General features: G+C 45.4%; 1 protein-coding gene across 1 annotated transcript; it reads right to left on the reverse strand.

Annotated features, from left to right (window-relative positions):
• Positions 1-3,452: 3,452 nt before the first annotated feature.
• LOC112318610 (keratin, type II microfibrillar, component 5-like) lies at positions 3,453-8,236 on the reverse strand. Its single transcript, XM_045184359.2, has 5 exons — positions 8,170-8,236; positions 6,864-6,968; positions 5,087-5,307; positions 4,127-4,158; positions 3,453-3,628 (listed from the first exon to the last, which is right to left on the reverse strand). The coding sequence occupies exons 1-5, from the start codon at positions 8,170-8,172 to the stop codon at positions 3,453-3,455; spliced, it is 537 nt and encodes a 178-aa protein (XP_045040294.2). The 5' UTR covers positions 8,173-8,236.
• Positions 8,237-19,576: the final 11,340 nt, after the last annotated feature.

Consider the following 19,576-nt stretch of genomic DNA (forward strand, 5'->3'; position numbering starts at 1 on the left):
TGTAGCCAACACTGGGCCTTGGTCTCCAGCTCTATTTTCCTCAAGGGCCAGGGTTTGGGAAGGTCTCAAAAGTAACATGGAGCAGAATAAGGCCTAGTCTGGAGTTCCGGTACAGTCCTCTGTGCCTGGGCTCACAGCAGTCTCAGATGTAGCCAAGGGTTGTGCTAGACCCCCACACCGTGTAATTTACACAAGCTTATTGATTTTGTCCACACCACCTTTTATGGTACACCTTGAAGATGAAGAAACCGGCGCTCAGAGACACTCAGTAATTGGGCCCCATGCTAAGTTCAGTGGCACAGCTGGGGATTGAACCTGTGTGCATCTCTAGCGCCCATTTTACCAAACCACAGATGCCTCCCAGAACGATCCCTGTGCACCCCTCTGAACTGATGGATAACGAAAATGAGGATCTCCAATTACTCAATGCTTAAGGAAAATCCCCCATTGCTGTAGTGGGGAAGATTCATGCTGCAGTGATTTATTAGAATTCTTTAAGGAGTGAACACATGAACATGATTTAAGCTTTCAAAAAGCCTTTGATATGGCGACCTGCCTTTTAATGGAGTCCCTTTGAGGTTTGGCGACCTGCCATAGCTGATAAATTACCTCAAAAACAGAAAACAGCACCTAACAAGATGATGTGGCAGAGAAGTAAGCACACAGACTCTGGGGCCAGACTGCCTGGGCCCCGAACTGGGCTCTGTCCCTTCCTCACTGAGTGACCTGGGACAATTTACTTACCCTCTCTGTGCCTCAGTGTCCACATCTCTAGTGAGAATGACAAAAAGAGCACCTGCCTCAGGGTCGATGGATTGCAGAATTTCATACATGTAAAATGCTCAGACAGTGCCCGACACAAAATCACCATGGTGTGTTTATCATTAGTATTATTTTTTTGCAGAATGTAAAGTAGACACCCCTCCAGAAATCAGAGCCATGGCCAGCCTCTCATTGCACTTATACCTGTGATCAGAGATTGCAAGTACAGAGAGAAATCTCCATGTCTTCCAAAGTCATGAGCTCCTTCATTCAGGGAAATGTCCCCCTCCATGCCCCCAACTCTAATGCTGATGAGGATCTTATAAGTGGTGGTGGGAGCGGGGAGATAGCCCCTTAGCTTCACTATGGACCAAGGTGAGTCCCTAAACATACATCTGTATGGCAGGGTGAATCTCTAAATTTTCAGTCCCAGGCCCAGAAAACTGTAGCAGAAATGTTAGCCCCCATCCCTCAGGGCAACAGAAATAATTACTAAAACGTGTGAGAGACCAGAAGCAAGCTGGCTATTGTTAGATTGTTCTTAGTTTCAATGTCTCTGGTTGTATTTTGTTTGTTTCAAAACAAAAAGGCTCTTTTAAGGAATAGTATCAGTCCCAGGTGTCCTGGCCATCAGTGTGGCTCCTCCACTCTCCTGATGGAAGTCTGAGCAGGACAGAGCCCTGGGAGAGTTCCAGAGTGTGTAGTTGTCCTAACCAGCCCTCTGTGCTGTGACACCACACAGCTCAGAAGCAGGCCCTGTCAAGAGTCCAGACCTGAGGCTCAAACAGAGACACTAACACAGTGAAGTTGCATCTGACATTTAAAGTGCAATTAAATGTGAGACAGACATCAGGAAGCAACAGACAGCTGACCCCTTGAGGTCCCCAAAGCGATGACTGCACTGGTGACCACCCTCCTCCCTTCAGAAGTCACCCCGACTCATAAAGCTTATAAATGGGCTGGTCAATGACTCTCCATAAATATACAAGTAATTCTCTCCCACCCCATCCTGGAATGTGGCCCAAGGCCAGGTAGCCTGCTCAAAGAATCAGTCCCCAAACTGCAAACATTGCTGGTGGCCCACATGGCCCTGGCTCAGCAAGACACTCAAACCTGCCCCCACAGCCCCTGGGATCTCTTGGACTGATGTCAGGCTTGGGATTTAGAAAGGAGAAACACAGGCAACAACCAGTCCTCTGTGATGCGGGCTGCAGAAGGCTCGTCAGAAATTCTGCCTACAGCTCTTGGGGATATTTCCTTCTGCATTTCCCACAAATGATCAGCGCAGCAGGAGCTGAATAAAACCTAACTTTGGAAATCACAGAGTGTCATTACCTAGCAAAATGCAGGGAACACAGAACCCAACCAAAATATCTCGCAGAAGGGCAAGCTCTGCTTTCAAGAGCTACTTTGCACTGGGAGCGTTGGTAAGAACATTTATATAGTGTCAATCAGTCTGGATCAAACGGGGCTGTTGCCAGAGCTGGGTAAGACCAGGTCCCCTACCCTTCAGGTTGGTGGCAGCCTGCCAGACAAGTTTCCATCCCATTCCTCTAGCATGAGATTGCTCTGTTTAACCAGGAAGGGAGCCATTTAGACACTTTTGGGCAGGGACCAGGAAAACACAGCAGGCACCTTGGCACTGGTATGCCTTAAAAGGTAAAGCCAGAGCCTCTGGCCAATCAAGCACCTTAGCCCTACCCAGGGACTTAGAAAGCAGGAACCTTTGTTCCCCAGATGCGTTGATAATGTAACCTTTATGCAATAAAAAAGAATGTGAGCTTCATGAATGGAGGCATCTCTCAGGCTGTGTGGCAAGGAAAGAGCTCAGAAACCCAGAATTTCGCTGGCCACCTTACCCCCCAAACTAGTCTATCTTCTGCCCCCTAAAGTCCAGTTACCTTGTGAAAAATAAACATAAACTACAACATAGACCTGGGGTAGAAGCGGAACTGGAGCCTCGGTCTGATTCCACAGACAAGCTTTTCTCCACCATACTATGTTGCTTGCAGCCCACCATTAGATCAGTGGTTAAACTAGAACTCCGGCCTAAGCCACCCAGTTGTGTTCATATCCCCCAGCCCCAGTCTGCAATGGCCATCTTCCCATGGGCCTGCCTGCAGTGCCCCTGCCTGGGCAGTCAAAGGCTCGCCCTCATCCCTCTCCCACTATATTCTCTTTCTGGTCTGTTGCCTTGTTTGTGGCCTGCCTCCCCACCAGAATGTCATCTCCAAAGAGCCAGGACTAGAGTGCTGTCTTGCTTACCAAGCACCATGTCTGACCTTCAGAGGACGTTCAGTGAGTGTTTGCAGAGTGAGTGAGTGGATGGATGAATGCAATTTTCCGCTCCTCTGCCAAGTAGAACTAGGACGGTTGCTTCTTGGTAGTGCCCCCAACCCCAAATCTGGGCAGTTTAGTCTTCATTCTAGGAATAGCCTGAAGAATCCAGGTGCAAAGAGCCTGGCAGCTCAGTCCACTGCAGAACATTTTTATTGCAAAAGAGGGGTCCCAGGAAAAGAGGGGTGGGAGCAGTTTAGAGGGGCAAAACAGCATTCAGAGACTTTATGCTCTGAGATGAGGGGCAGGAGCGATAGGTGAGGTGAGGGCCAGATCCATGGGAAGGGCATCTGAGACCAAGTCTTTGGGGCAAAAGCTAGGGTTTTTTGACTTCTATGCGGGGCAGGAAGTGTTCAACATCCGCGGAAGCCTCTGCCGCTGAAATCCCCGACACAGCCGGAGTTGCTGCAGAGCGCGCAGCCGTCGCCAGGGGCGCTCGTATCCAGGGTGTTGGAACCCGCTTGTGGTGGCAGCAGGCGGGCGGAGCCCGAGGTGGAGCTGGGCGGGCTGGTGGGAACGCTACCCTGGGCTGAGCAGAGAACAGCTGCTGGAGGGGAGGATACCCCCTTCCCTCCTCCTGCCCCAGAAGATAGACATACAGACAATTCCACCAGGAAGCAATGCACAGACCCCCCCCCCCCCCACTAAGAAACAGACATGCAAAATCCCCAAAGGAATAGATACAGACCCCTTTTCCCCCAGAAACAGACCGGAGAATCTGTCCCTCCCTGAAGTCAGACACAGGATCCTCCCACCCAAGAATAAAACAGTCTTTTCCATGAGCATAAACTCACAGAACTTCCTTCCCCACACCAGGCAAAACCAACAGAACCTCCTCACAAAGGGCAGACCATAGGACCCCCTCCCTCCAACACACACAAACACAAAGACCCCCAAGAGAAGAAATAGCCCCTGACAAAGGGAGGCAGAGGAAGCAGACTCCTTCTCCCTTCCTAAAAGGATACACACAAGGAGGGGGAATAAGATTTGGTCCCTCTAACCCAAGTTATACCTACTATTTACTTACTGAGGCTCCCTGCTGCCAGTCTTAGGCCAAGCCTGCAGGGAGGAGGAAATGGGTGAGTATATCTGTCTCTTAGGTGTAATAGTCTCCATTCGCCAAGACAAAACATTCCTGGCCCTCTCCAGAAAGGCAGAAATCATTCCATCCTGCAAGCTCTTTGGTTCTCTCAGATCCCCACAGACTTTTGAGTAAATTTAAATAACTCACTTTTATACTGATGACTTCTTGGAAGAGGAAGAAAGCAAGAGACCTACATTTGGGGGGACCTAAACATCTTGAAAGGGGAGACCATGGTTGGGGGTGCATTTTAAAGGATACCACAGAGAAGACAGCTCAATTATCTGAAAGATACTGTTCAAGCCTCACTTAATCCCTTTCTACCTGTGCGTCCCTGAAGTCATCCTTTTGCCCTCTCTGGGACTCAGTTTCCTCATCTGTGAAATGGGGATAGAAGCATCCCTCCCAGGAGTTTTGTGGGCTTAAAGGAGATAATAAATATAGCATGCTTGCTGCATGGTGGATTCCGTCCCCCTCCCCTAAGCCTTGTGTCCCCAGCTGGGTGGAACTGGGAGTCCTTGAGTCTCTACTGCTGCCTCAGGGTAAAAGCCAGGCCCTACTTGTTCCTACAAACACTGCCTTCCCCAGGGCTTAGGAAGGGGGGCAAAACTGAGAAGGCACTTCACACTGAGATCTTGCTCCCCCTGGCTGAACAAACTCACCCCTGCTGTCTGATCCTGGGGATGAATGACTTTATGAGTTGCCCCAACCCAGGCATCACAGTGCTCATTAGCTGGAGCCTTTGTCTATGGGGCTGTTGAATAGTGGGAACAAATTGGCTCCAGGAAAACAAGTCCCTGGATACTCAGGTCACCTTTCCCCACCCTGCCCCCAACTGCTGAGGACCCAGGTGGTGACCCCCCTCCACCCCACCTGTATGCTTGCTATATCTGAAGCACCCCTCACCTGCTCTGCTCATCCTCCAGCAGCTTGCGGTAGGTGGCAATTTCAAAGTCCAGGCCCAGCTTGACGATCATGAGTTCCTGGTACTCCCGCAGCTGCCGCACCATGTCCTGCTTCGCTCGCTGCAGGGCGGCCTCCAGTGAGGCCAGCTTGCCCTTGGCACTGCCTGAGGTACCCTCCTCCTGCAGAGCCGGTGGGTGCTTGGCTCCTTCTAGTTTGCAGGGCTAAGGGTGAAGGGAAGACCACAGACAGAAGGTCATCCTTGGTCCTCACCCATTTCCCCTCAAGGGTCCAGACCTTCCTCAGAGGATGGAAAGCCAATGAGGATTACAGATCATTGTGTAGGGTGAACATGCCTGCTGTGAAATGTGTGTGTGCGTGCGTGTCCGCAATGCTATCAGGATGGAGGTTTGGCACCAGCCATCAGGGATGGTTGAGATAAAGCCTTTTACACCAGTATAGTGACACTTTCTAATATGAGCTCAGATGCAAAAAGCATCAAATGCTCCTTAGCACAAAATGCTGGCATTATTGTTTTATCAGGGAAACTAATAAGAAGGCTATCCTGTTCTCACAGAAGACTAAAATTTGTAGTCTTTGGGGAAAAATAATAGTAATAACTGCTTGCCTTGGGGAGGTGTGCTTGCTGCTTAGGAAGCCAGCAGAGGGGATCAGAGCAGCTATGGCTGGTGGGAAACTGCACCCCAACATGCCTACCCTCTCACTCTCTACCCTCTCACATGCCACCCCTGGAACCTGTACAGCTGTCCCCTCAGAGTCATCAGTTCCTGGAGAAGGGAGAACCCCCACAAGTCTCCCTCAGAGCCTGAGACACCTCACTGCAAAAAGCAAGAAAAGACCAAAGCAGAACCCTTTCCCTGAATAGTGTGGAGTGGAGCTGGGAGGGCTTGACAGAGCACATGCTGGGAGAAAAGAGAGGAGGCTGACAGCGAGAGAAGTCAGGAGAAAGAAAGCATTCATGTGGAACTCTCCTCTCTCAGGCCTGCAGCCTGAGTCGCAAACACAAATGCCTACAGAGGTGAGGCTGGAGGCATCAAAAGGTAGAGGTCGAATACTAACTATATACAACAGTATCCAGTTCCACAGAGAAGCATGCCTGCTCTCATTGCCCTGAAATCACCAGGACCTCCTTCATGTTCTGTCTTTCATTTCTCAACCTTGGGAAGAGACATAGCTTCAGCACCTGTTCTCTTCTACAGGGAAGGGGAGATAAGTGGCGAAGAACCTTCTGCCTGGGTGTCAAAGGAGGCAGCCCGGAGTGGGGGGCTGAGGCATATCCCCATGTGGTGGGGGGACAGGGACCTCTCTTCTCTAGCCAAATGTTACCATGTGGGATCATAGTTTAATATCACCAGGTCTGCACATTTTTAGAGAACCCAGAAAACTGAATTTACAAGTAAAATCTTGCAGTTTCCGAAGATGAGCTCAGATTTAATGCTACGTAGGACAAACAAAACACACAGACATAAAAATGTACAAATACATAAAAAACAATATACAAACAAGCATACCTATTCAAACATATTTATCTGCATGTTAATCACTTACCCACATGAACTACAGGGAGTGCAAGGCAAATGTAAGCATGACATAACACATACAGCCACACTCCTATTTGCTCAGACATTTACAAATAGAAACTCTATTTCAAAGGATGGGGGGCCCGAGTCTAGCTGTCACAAATAATGGACACACCCCTGCTGCCACCATGGTGCCCCCTACCACTCGCACCCCTCACCCGACTCTTCAAACTGTCCACCTCCACAGTCAGCTGCTGGATGGCCTGGTTAAGACTGTTCAGCTCCTCCTTGCTGTGCCTCAGGTTCTGCGTGTGTCTCTGCATGGTCACCTTTGTCTCTTCACACTGGGGGTAGGGGCAGCACAGTGAGGGGAGGATCAGCGAAGTGAGGAGAATAAATAAGGGCACTTGACTGAGGCCAATAAAACAGTCAACTACCCACCCGCCCACCTGCTAACATGGGTTGATCATCTAACTTTTCTGGGCCTCTGCTGCTCCATCTGTTAAATGGGGATGATAATATTTCCCATCCGCAAAGGTTGTTGGGAAGATGAAATGAGCTTAGCTGGCATAGTGGTGGGTGTTCCACCAGGCCTGGAGATCCAGAAGTAGCATGAACTCAGGGACAAGGGGCAACAATGCAGGGCAACGATCTATTGAGCTCTGTTTTTGGACTGAGATCCCATAGGGCTTATCCCAGGAATAGGAAATCCACTCTAGGAAATCAATTGGCGTTCACCATTTATATATCATCTAAATGAATACAAAAAGTTTTTAACAAAATTCAATAATTTCTAATTTTAAAAATACTTTTAAAAAACCTAAGTATGAATAAACTTCCTTAATTTGATGAATGTCAATAAGAGACGGATCCAGATTCCGGCTCCTCCTGCAAACCGAAGGGAAGGAGCCAGAATGTGGATGGGAAGGGCTGTCTACAAGGAACAAAATCAGTGGCTTTTCCATTCCCGCACCCTGTCTCCACAGACCAACATATAAACAGCCCAGGCACAGTAAGTGGCACTGGCACAATGCCTTACCCTCTTCAAAGTCTTTTACCTCCACCCCCTCACTGGGGCCCACAACCACCTGTGAAGTGGGCCAGGTAGATGTTACTGTCTCCACTGCCTTTCCTTGGGCAAGCTGATGTTCATAACATCTACTACACTAGGAAGCAGGGACGCAGAGGGACATGAATGACCCAGCAAATCAACAGCTGAGCCAGATCAAATCTTAAGCCCATGCTCTTTACACTCTGAGGGACGGATAAAGTCACACCCCTCTTCCACCCAAAGAATAGGAACCATTCACACCAGCTCAGTGCAAACTTCCTTCTAGGGAAGATGAGGTTCGGAGGAAAAGATATGAATTGGCTAAGAAACATCATCTCCCATGAATCTCTGCCTCATCCTCCCCTCACTTCCCACCATTTTCTGCTCCCATTCCCAAAAGCTATAGACACAGCAGATAAGCTTGTCCCAGACGTGGATGAAGTCCAAGACCCTTCATCCCATGTGAGCCTATGAACCGTGTGGGAAAGTCTTACCATGATGATCAGAGCTATAGTCTCCAAGCCTCCCGTGAGCACTGAGCCAAGCTCCAGTCCAAGAAGCTTCCAGAATCCTCGCCTCTGAGAACAAGGTCTCTCCTTCTTAAGGGCTTTGTGACCTCACCCTGTTACAGTTGCAGAGTTCTGACATGGAGGACAAGAGGGCCATTCTGTGAGCTCAGATGGAAAAGTGGAGGTCCCTGGCCTGAAATAGGCCTAAAGAAGGAGAAGGAAGGGGAGGAAAGGGTAATTCAGGTAGGAGAAATGTGTGGAGATGAGGAGTTTGGGCTTATGTAGTGGGCAGTGGGGAGCCACAAAATGTATATGAGCAGACCAGCCACATTGCTACCAGATATGCAATTTGGGGAGGCCTCTCTGGTAGCAATGTGGAAGACAGACAAGAGGGAGAGAAACTGGGACTGGGGATTCCAGTTTCAAGACTACATAAGAAATCTGGGGTTATAACTCTAAACTGAAGTAACCACAGGACTAGAGAGCACAGCTGCTGTTGGCATTTCTTTTTGTTTATAAATTTCTCATACATGTCAAAAGGTTATATATAACATACATTTAATAATATAAATGCAAAAATAATAACATCTTTGTGTATCCACCAGTACTTTCAAAGCCCCCTGTGACCCCATCCAAAATAACCACTATCCTGGTTTTTTGTGTTAAGCATTCTCTCGCTTTTCTGTATTATTTTATCAGAAACCACAGCGAATGAACCCTTAAGCAATCATTTAATTTTGACTACTTTTATGTTTTATACAAGTAAAATTACCCTGTATGCTTCTGTAACTTGCTTTTCCTCCTCAACATCCCATTTGTGAGATTTGCCCATTAGTCTCTGTATTCTAGTGTATGAGTAATCCTCCACTCTCCTATGGGTATGCATCTGTGTATTTTTGTTCTTGTAACAAACAATGCAGCTATGAACTTTTTGGTACATATCTACTGGCATACCTTGGCAAGAGTTTCTTTAGGAGCCTATCAAACATTTTTTACTTCTTTTTTAAAAAATTATATTTTATTGATTATGCTATTACAGTTGTCCTGATTTTTCGCCCTTTGCCCCCTCCACCCAGCACCCCCCACTCCCTCAGGCAATCCCCACACCATTGTTCATATCCATGAGTCATGTGTATAAGTTCTTTGGTTACTCCATTTTTTATACTGTACATTACATCCCCATGGCTATTTGTACTTCTTGATCCCCTCACCTCTTCACCCATTCCCCCACACTCCTCTCCCATCTGGCAACCATGAAAACACCCTCCATATCCATGATTCTGTCCCTGTTCTTCTTGTCTGCTTAGATAGTCTTTTAGATTCAATTGCTGATAAATATGCATTTACTGCCATTTTATCATTCATAGTTTTGATCTTCTTTTTCTTAAATAAGTCCCTTTAACATTTCATACAATAATGATTTGGTGATAATGAACTCCTTTAGTTCTTGTCTGGGAAGCTCTTTAACTGTCCTTCTATTCTAAATGATAGCTTTGCTGGATAGAGTAATCTTGGTTGTAGTCCTTGCTTTTCATCACTTTGAATATTTCTTGCCAATTCCTTCTAGCCTGCAAAGTTTCTTTTGAGAAATCAGCTGACAGTCTTATGGGAACTCCCTTGAAGGTAACTACCTGCTTTCCTCTTGCTGCTTTTAAGATTTTCTCTTTCTCTTTAACCTTTGGCATTCTAATTATGATGTAGCTTGCAGTGGGCCAAACATCTATCTTGTTTGGGCCTCTCTGTGCTTCCAAGACTTGCATGCTTATTTCCTTCACCAAATTAGGGGAGTTTGCTTTCATTATTTTTTTCAAATAGATTGATAATTTCTTGCTCTTCTCTTTCTGGTCCCCCTATGATGAGAATGTCGGAACTATCCTCGTTTTTCCGGATTCCTTTTTCTTCTTCTGGTTCTGATTGGTTGTTTTTTGCTTCCTTATGTTCTAAACTATTGATTTGATTCTTGGCTTCATCCACTCTACTGTTGTTTCCCTGTAAACTGTTCTTTATTTCAATTAGTGTATCCTTCATTACTTACTGGATCTTTTTATGCTATTGAGGTCCTCACTAAGTTCCTTGAGCATCCTTATAACCAGTGTTTTGAACTCTGCATCTGATAGATTGCTTATCTCCATTTTGTTCTGTTCTTTTTCTGGAGTTTTGATCTATTCTTTCATTTGGGCCATGCTTCTTTGTCTCCTCATTTTGGCAGCCTCCCTGTGTTTGTTTCTATGTATTAGGTAGAGCTGCTATGACTCCTGTCTTGGTAACATGAACTAATGCATTAGATGTCCTGTAGGGTCCAGTGGTAGCCTCCCCTATCACCCGAGCTGGGTACTTTAGATGCGCCCTTCATGTAAACTGAGTACACCCTCTTCTTGTAGTTGAGGCTTGATTGCTGTTGGCAGATCAATGGGAGGGAATTACCTAGGCCAGTCAGTTTCAAGGACTGGCTGTGACCACTGACCACCAACAACTACCTCTGTGGAGAATCAGTTGTTCATGGTCAGGGTGGTGGTATGCCAACATGGTTTATAGTTGTCCGCTGGGTTTGTAGGCTCTGGAGTTTCCCAGGTGGTGCAGCCAAGGTCAGCCCCCACCTATGTTCTGTCTGGGGCCACCCTGCATGAGCTATAAAGCAATTTGAGATGGCTGCTGACTTGTGCTGGGCTTAAAGTTTCCCAGGTAAGGCCAAGCTGTGAACTTAGCCTGGCTGCTACTAGTGCCATACCTGGGGCCACTTAGCAAGAGGTGTGGGGGCTAGAGGCTCAGAGGCTGGCTGTTGCTTGCTTGAGAAGATTTAGGAACTTGTGAAGCATGAGCCAAGACCAGCCATTCATATGGAAAAGCCACTCTTAACAGCTTGGGTGGGCCTGGAAGTTGGGTGGGGCAGAGTCTCAGGTGATCTCCAGGGCATGGCAGTGTTAGCCAGTTTGATGGAGTCTCAGATATGGTACCCACCTGCAGGCTCCGTGGCTCTGTTGGAGGAAGGGTTCAGAAAAGGGACAATGGTTTCTGCCTGCTTTTCTGTCTGGGAGTAAGCTGTCTCCCTGCTCTCACCTTGATGCCAGACACTTCAGCTCCTTTCCATATGCCACTGGTAATTTTCAAGCTGCTACCCCAGTGCTGGAGCTCAGAGGGAATGAGTCCAAGTAAGTCCATGTATAGATTCCTGAAGAGGAACTGTTTGGGACTCCAGAAATTTCTTCCACCAACTCAATCCCACTGGTTTTTGCAGCCAGATGTCATGGGGACTTATCTTCTTGGCACTGGGACCATGGGCTGGGGGGCATAGTATAGGGCTGGGACTCCTCACTCCTGAGATATCCCTCCCAAATTTTTATCCATCACACATGGGCCCACCCATTTCACATCTCATTTCCTTGTCTCTTACTCATCTAGATGGATGTGGTTTCTTTAATTCGGTAGTTGTCAGGCTTTCATTCAACTCAATTTTGGACAGTTCTGAGTGATGTTTGTTCTATATTTTCATTGTAATTTTGATGTGGTTGTGCAAGGAGGTAAGGGGCATTTACCTACTCCTCCACCTTGATCAGAAGTCCCTCAAACTTTTTTAACCACAACTCAAAATAAGAAATCTATTTTATATCATGAATCAGTATCTACATACATATCCATGCTGATAAACTGAAATAAGTTTCATGAAAAATTACTCACCCCTACTTTGTACAATGCACTCTGATCCTCTAACCAATTACTTTAACGTGCTCTTTCACTTTCAACTTATGAACTCACATTTTAGGTTAGTTTTTTATAAGTAGCATATTGATTTTATTCCTTATTTAATAATATAACAAAAATTAAATACCCATGAGCCCACTTGCTGACACAAGAACCACAACATTACTAATAATTTATATCTACCTACACACTACCTTGAATTTGTGTCATCATTCCCTTGCTTTTTGTTTGTTTGTTTTAGTTTTATCATAAACATGCATATACCTAATAATATTTTCTGGGGTTGTTCTTGTTTTTGGTTGTTTTTTAAACAAAAAAAGGCACTTTCTTTTCTTTTTTTTTTTAAATTGTGTAACTCAGATTCCTCCACTAGGATTCCTAGTATTCTAATGAGTGAATATACCACACGTGATGTAATTGTATTATTTTTTTGTTTTGTTTTTCCTCTTACGAAGCTACTGCTATGGTCATATTTCTAAATGTCTTATGACATATGCATGTGAGGATTTCTCTTTTTTATATACATCTAGGAGTGGAATTTCTTGATCATAGAATGGCCAAATGTTCAATGTTACAACACAAAAAATATATATTTGCCAAAGTCATTATAATAATAATTTATACTTTGATCAGCAATATGTAAAAAATTATATCCTCTCCAACACAACAAGCAATTTTATTTTTTGGCCTATGAGAAATTGGAAAGCTTACAGATGAATTCATTCATTCTTTCAACATTGCTCAGTGCCTGTTATGAGCCAGCACTGTGCCAGACACTTCCTAGCACTTGAGAATTACCCCAGGGATCCCTGAGCCATGAAAGCACCCAACCTCAGTGTTCCCAGCCCTAAGGCCATGAATGAATAAATAGCTGGCATGACCTTAGCAGTCCCCAACATATTGAATGCCCTTCTGGAGATCCCATCCACTCCCTCCAGGCCTGAAATAATGGACAAAAAAGAGTGACAAGTATGACTGGAACTGTGTGACTTTATTTTAAGCACAGAGAGCAAGGAGGAAATGGAGATTTGGGAAAGGAAGGGAGGAGCAAGAGAGCAAGAGAAGGGGAAGGTCGGGAGGCGGGGCTGAAGGGAGGCCCTCTTAGTGGGTTCAGGCAGCCCAGAATCTTCAACAGAACACATCCACATTTGGATCCAAGATGGCAGAGGAGTAGGTGGAAGCTACACTAACCTCCTCCCAGGACCAATCTGGAATTACAATTGAATTGTAGAGAAATCATCCTGAATAACCAACTGAACATTAGTTGGAGAGAAGCCTTATAATGAGGGACAGACAGTAGAAACCACTTCACCACAACGAGCCTCCTAAGGAATTCAGGGGAGGCACAAGAGCGCTAGCTGGGCTCCCACTGGTGGAAGCTTAAGTTCCAAAGAGATAATTCAGCAGCTGGGGCAGGGGGTTCCCCTGAGAGGTATGAGGTCTAAATCTCAAGCTGGGCTCCCCAGCCTACAGCACCAGAGCCAGAAAGGAACCCAGATAACATCCAACTGTGAAAAGCAGCAGGGATTCTGTCTGCCAGAGATAAATGGTTGGAGACCCAGAGAGCCTCTTAAAGAGCCAACACACAAAATTTCATTTGCAGCCACTTACCCTGGGCTCCATCCAGCAGAGGGAGGGCAGAGTGGACTAGAGATGTTTGAGGAGAGTCTGGGGTTGGGGGCTCTGGAGAGAGAACTGAACAAACAGCTGCCAGGACCCCTGTGCTGAGTCATTCCCTATACTGCAGAGGCCATCTTTCTCAGGCAGAGCACTCCTCTGTGAGTGGCAGCAGCTGAAAGGAAGCCATAGCCCTACCCCCAGGAATTACTCTGCTCCACCTTCTGGTACTTAAGCCAGGCTGCTGATTACAGCTTGAGGCTATATCACTGAACAGTTTAACAATTAAGTCAGAATATGCAAGGAAGCAGCCAAAATGGGAAGACAAAGAATCAGACCCCAAATGAAAAAACAAGAGTATTGTCCAGAAGAACTAGATGAAATGGAAGCAAACAATTTATCAGATAGAGTGTTTAGAGTAATGATTATAAGGATACTCAAGATCATGAAAAAACACATAGAACCCATAAAAAAGGACCAGTCAGAAATAAAGAATGCAACATCTGAAATAAATAATATACTGGAAGGAATAAACAGTAGGTTATAGATGAAGCAAAGGATCAAATCAGTGTTTTGGAAGACAAGGTAGAAAAAACACCCAAGCAGAGCAAGAAAAAGAATTTTAAAAAATGAGAAGAGCTGAGGAAACATTTTGGACAACGTGAAGCAAAACAACATCTGCATCATGAGAATACCAGAGTAGAAGACAACAAGCAAGGGATCGAGAACCTATTTGAAGAAGTCATGACTGAAAACTTCCCTAATCTAGTGAAGGAAAAAGACACACAAGTCCAGAGAGCTCAGAGAGTCCTGAACAAGTTGGACATAGAGAGGCTGACAACGAGACACATCATAATTAAAATGACAAGGTTTTAAGACAAGGAAAGAATCCTAAAAGCCACAAAAGAAAATCAGATAGTTACCTACAGGGGAGCACCAATTAGATTGTTATCTGATTTCTCAACAGAAACATCTCAGGCCAGAAGGGAGGGGCATGAAATATTCAAGGTGATTAAAAAAGCAAGGATCCACAACCAAGACTACTTTACCCAGCAAGGCTATCATTTAAAATTGAAGGAGAAACAAGGAGCTTCACAAACAAGATAATGCTAAAGGAGTTTGTTAACACCAAACAAGTACTGCAACAAATGTAAAGAGCTTGCTTTAAGAAGGAGAAGGAAAAGAGAAAGAAAAGAACAGAAGAAAATAGTCTAACAATAAATAGCACTAAATACGTATTTATCAGTAATCACCTTAAGTGTAAATGATGCCCTGGCTGGTGTGGCGCACTGGATTGAGTGCTGGCCTGCAAACCAAAAGGTCACTGGTTCAATTCCCAGTCACGGCACATGCTTGGGTTATGGGCTGGGTCCGCAGTTGGAGAAGTGCAAGAGACAACCAATCGAAGTAGCTCTCGCACATCGTTGGTTCTCTCCCTCTCTTTCTCCTTCCCTGCTCCTTTCCCTAAAAATAAATAAATAAAATATAAAAATGTAAATGGCTTAAATTCTCCGGCCAAAAGACATAAGGTAGCTGAATGGATAAGAAAACAAGACCCACATATATGCTGCCTCCAAGAGACCAATCTCAGATCAAAAGATACACACAGGCTAAAAGTAAAGGGATGGAAAAAGATATTTCATACAAATGGAAAGGAAAAAAAGCTGGAGTAGCAGTACTTATATCCAACAAAATAGACTTTAAAACAAGGTCTATAATAAGAGACAAAGAAGGACACTACATAATGATAAAGGGAACAATCCAAAAAGAGGATATAACCCTAGTAAACACTTATGCACCCAACAGGAGCACCTGTATATGTGAAGCAAATATTGATGGACATAAAGGGAGAGATCGACAGAAATACAGTCATAGTCGGGGACTTTAACACCCATTGACTTCAATGGATAGACCTTCCAGACAGAAAATCAACAAGGACACAGCAGCCCTAAATGATACAGTAGATCATATGGATTTAATTGATATCTTCAGAGCGTTTCATCCCAAAGCAAAAGAATATACATACTTTTCAAGTGTACATGGAACATTTTCTAGGCTAGACCATGTTAGGACACAAAACAAGTGTCAACAAATTTAAGAAGATGGGAGTCACTTCAAGCATCTTCTCTGACCACAATGCTATGAAACTAGAAATCAATCACAAGACCACTGAAAAGCACGCAGATATGGAAGCTAAGTAACATGTTATTAAACAATGAATGGGTCAACAACGAGATCAAGGAAGAAATAAAGACACCTTGTAACAAATGAAAATGAGGACACAACAATCCAAAATTTGTGGGACACTGGGAAAGCAATCCTAAGAGGGAAATCCATTGCGTTACAGACCTATCAAGAAAGAAAGAAAGAAAGAAAGAAAGAGAGAGAGAGAGAGAGAGAGAGAGAGAGAGAGAGAGAGAGAAAGAAAGAAAGGAAGGAAGGAAGGAAGGAAGGAAGGAAGGAAGGAAGGAAGGAAGAAAGGAAAGGAAGGAAGGAAGGAAGGAAGGAAGGAAGGAAGGAAGGAAGGAAGGAAGAAAGAAAGAAAGAAAGAAAGAAAGAAAGGAAGGAAGGAAGGAAGGAAGGAAGGAAGAAAGAAAGGAAGGAAGGAAGGAAGGAGGAAATAAAGGAAGGAAGGAAGAAAGGAAGGAAGGAAGGAAGGAAGAGAAAGAAGAAGGAAAGAAAGAAAGGAAGGAAGGAAGGAAGGAAGGAAGGAAGGAAGGAAGGAAGGAAGGAAGGAAGAAAGAAAGAAAAATAGAAAGGAAGGAAGGAAGAAAGAAAGGAAGGAAGGAAGGAAGGAAGGAAGGAAGGAAGGAAGGAAGGAAGAAAGGAAGGAAGGAAGGAAGGAAGAAAGAAAGGAAGGAAGGAAGGAAGGAAGGAAGGAGGAAATAAAGGAAGGAAGGAAGAAAGGAAGGAAGGAAGGAAGAGAAAGAAGAAGGAAAGAAAGAAAGAAAGAAAGAAAGGAAGGAAGGAAGGAAGGAAGGAAGGAAGGAAGAGAAAGAAGAAGGAAAGAAAGAAAAAGAAAGAAAGAAGAAGGAAAGAAAGAAAGAAAGAAAGAAAGAAAGAAAGAAAGAAAGAAAGAAAGAAGAAGGAAAGAAGAAGGAAAGAAAGAAGGAAGGAAGGAAGGAAGGAAGGAAGGAAGGAAGGAAGGAAGGAAGGAAAGAAAGAAAGAAAGAAAGAAAGAAAGAAAGAAAGAAAGAAAGAGAGAAAAGACAACCAAAGGAATGGGAGAACACATTTGCCAATACATCTGATAAAGGATTAATATCCAAAATTTATAAAGAACTCACAAAACTCAACACCAAAAAACCCCAAAAACCCAATTAAAAAATGGGTAAAGGACCTGAATAGATACTTCTCCAAAGAGGACATACAGATGGCCAATACACATGATAAGATGCTCAACATCACTAATCATCAGAGAAAGGCAAACTAAAACCACAAGGAGATGTCATCTCACACCTGTCAGAATGGCCATCATCAATAAGTCAACAACCAACACGTGCTGGTGAGGATGTGGAGAACGGAGAACCCTAGGGCACTGTCGGTGGGGATGCAGACTGGTGCAGCCACTGTGGTAAGCAGTATGAAGATACCTCAAAAAATCAAAAATGGATCTGCCTTTTGACCCAGTGATCCCACTTCTGGGAATATATCTGAAGGAACTCAAAACACTAATTAGAAAGAACATGAGCACCCCTATGTTCATGCAGCATTATTTACAATGGCCAAGATATGGAAGCAGCCCAAGTGTCCACCAGTAGATGAGTGGATAAAACAACTATGGGGCATTTACACAACGGAATTCTACTCAGTCGTAAAAAAGAAGAAAATTTAACCCTTTGCAACAGTATCAATGGACCTGGAGAACATTACGCTAAGTGAGATAAGCCAGTCAGAGAAAGACAAATACCACATGATTTTACTCATATGTGGAATCTAATGAACAAGCTGAACTAACAAGGAAAGTGAGGACAGACTCACAAATGGAGAGCAGGATGACAGCTAGTTGGGGGGTGGAGGGATTGAACAAAAAGTAAAAAGGACGCATGGACATGGACAATAGTGTGGTGATTGCTGGGGGGAGGGGGTGTAAGGGGACTAAATGGTAATGGAAAAAATACAATAAAGATTAAAACCAAAAATGTAAAATAAATTAAAGAAAATAAATAAAAAAGAATACATCCACATGTCACTCTTCCCTGTAGTGGTTCTTGGCCTGGGGGAGTCAGGACCAGGAGTGAGTTTCTCGCATGACAGGAAATGAGAAGTGGACAACAGGGAAGACAGCTCAGGGTGAGATCAGCCAGATGTACCCACCACCAGGCTGCACATGGTTGGGTTGTGCACAAGGGCCAGCTGGGGTTCTAGTGGGGCGGGGGGAGAAGGCTGGGGACTCAGGTGTTTCCTCAAGCCCTGCCAACTTAACACTTCTTACTGCTGCTGCTACAGACTCCCATCTCCCTGTATCACAGGTACAGGTGGCAGAAAGGTCCCCACAAACAACACCATCCTGGGAGCTGCTCATACTGGCATGGGAACAATAATAATAACTCAGAACCTTTGGTGGGAGTGGGGAGCTGGTCTCAAGCCACACCCAGACCTGGAAGATCAGGTTGACATGGGGAGTTGGGGGGAGGCTGGGGATGGTTACCAGGGCAAGTACCTGGAGTGACCAGTGGACAGTAGAAGGGAAATAATAGTAACAACAATAATAGCAGCAGCTAGAATTTGTTGACCACTTACTATGCACCAGGAATTCTCCTAACGCTTTACATACACACCTCACTTTATCCTCACCACCTCCCTGAGTGAGTTTTATGCTTCATTCTAGATAGAAAGGAAACAGGCTCAGAGAGGTTGTGGGATTTTTCACCCAGATTGTAAGTGGCAGAGCCCAGGCTTGAACCTAACTGTGTCTGATTCCAGACCACTACAGCATTTAGAAGGAAGAAAGATTTCCAAAACGGGCACTGTGATGTTCAAGATGTTTCATAATGATGCCTTGGATTACCAAAACTAGACACACACATCCACCCTTTCACACACATCCACACTTGCACACTCATCTACTCCATATACTCCCTCCATGTCCCATTGGCTTGCACACCTCTGGTCACAGGCCCCTCCAGGCCAAGCACCTCCGGTGCTCAGCCTGGCATTCCAAGCGTGCCCTGTTCATCCGCCATATCCACCATCTAGCCCGAGCCTGCTTCCTTTCCCCTGCCCTCATTCATCCCCTATTTTTCAGCTAAAGTGGACTGCCAGCTGTTCCTTTCACATCTACAGCCTCTGTTGCTTTGTGTCTTTGCTGACATCATTCCCCCTCCCTCTCTCATCTCAGCACATCCAATTCTTCACCATTCTTCAGGCCCAATCAAACTGTCATCTTCTCAAAGACCCTGCCCTGACCTCTGGCCCCAAGCCCCTTGGCATGGTGTTCCTCCATTAGAGCCAGACACCCTGCAGCTTTGCATTAAGGCCCTCTGTGCCTGCCTGCCCTGCCTGGGGAATGCAGTCTCCTCCTTCATGCTCTCAGCCAGGTTCCTACTGAGTGCTCAGCAGGTATTTGCTCCCTGCCTTGAATTGGCTCCTGGGGCCCCTTGGGAGGGCGTGGGAGTTAACAGGAAACCTGACAACCAAGACAGAGCATTTGCTTTCCATCAATAGACTGGTGGACTGGTGATAAAAGGGATAAGAGAATGATTTCTAGAAGAGCTGGCCAAGAATGGAGCAGCCCTCCTCTCCCCCAAGGAAGGGTAACTACCAACCCTCTCTGGGGGAAATCTCTTCTTGATTGTGTCTGATCTCTCATGCTGCAGCCGATCTCTCTCTCGCTTGGGTTCCAAGAATGATAAAGAGGACACCAGGGAGTGTGTTTCCCTGAGGCTAGGTCAGAGACTAGTACTAACACTTTGGGGGACACTGTGTTCTAGCTGTCGAAACTTTCAATTCCCTCCCCTCCGGGTTATGTTCTTAGTGGGCACAGATCAACCTGCAGCCCTCTGGTTTCTCTGGATTTTAATGCATTTAATTATCTATGTGGACAAAAGCTGATTAGTAACCCCCTCATCGATTG

This window comes from Desmodus rotundus, chromosome 3, assembly GCF_022682495.2.
Source record: "Desmodus rotundus isolate HL8 chromosome 3, HLdesRot8A.1, whole genome shotgun sequence".
NCBI classification, from domain to species: Eukaryota; Metazoa; Chordata; class Mammalia; order Chiroptera; family Phyllostomidae; genus Desmodus; species Desmodus rotundus.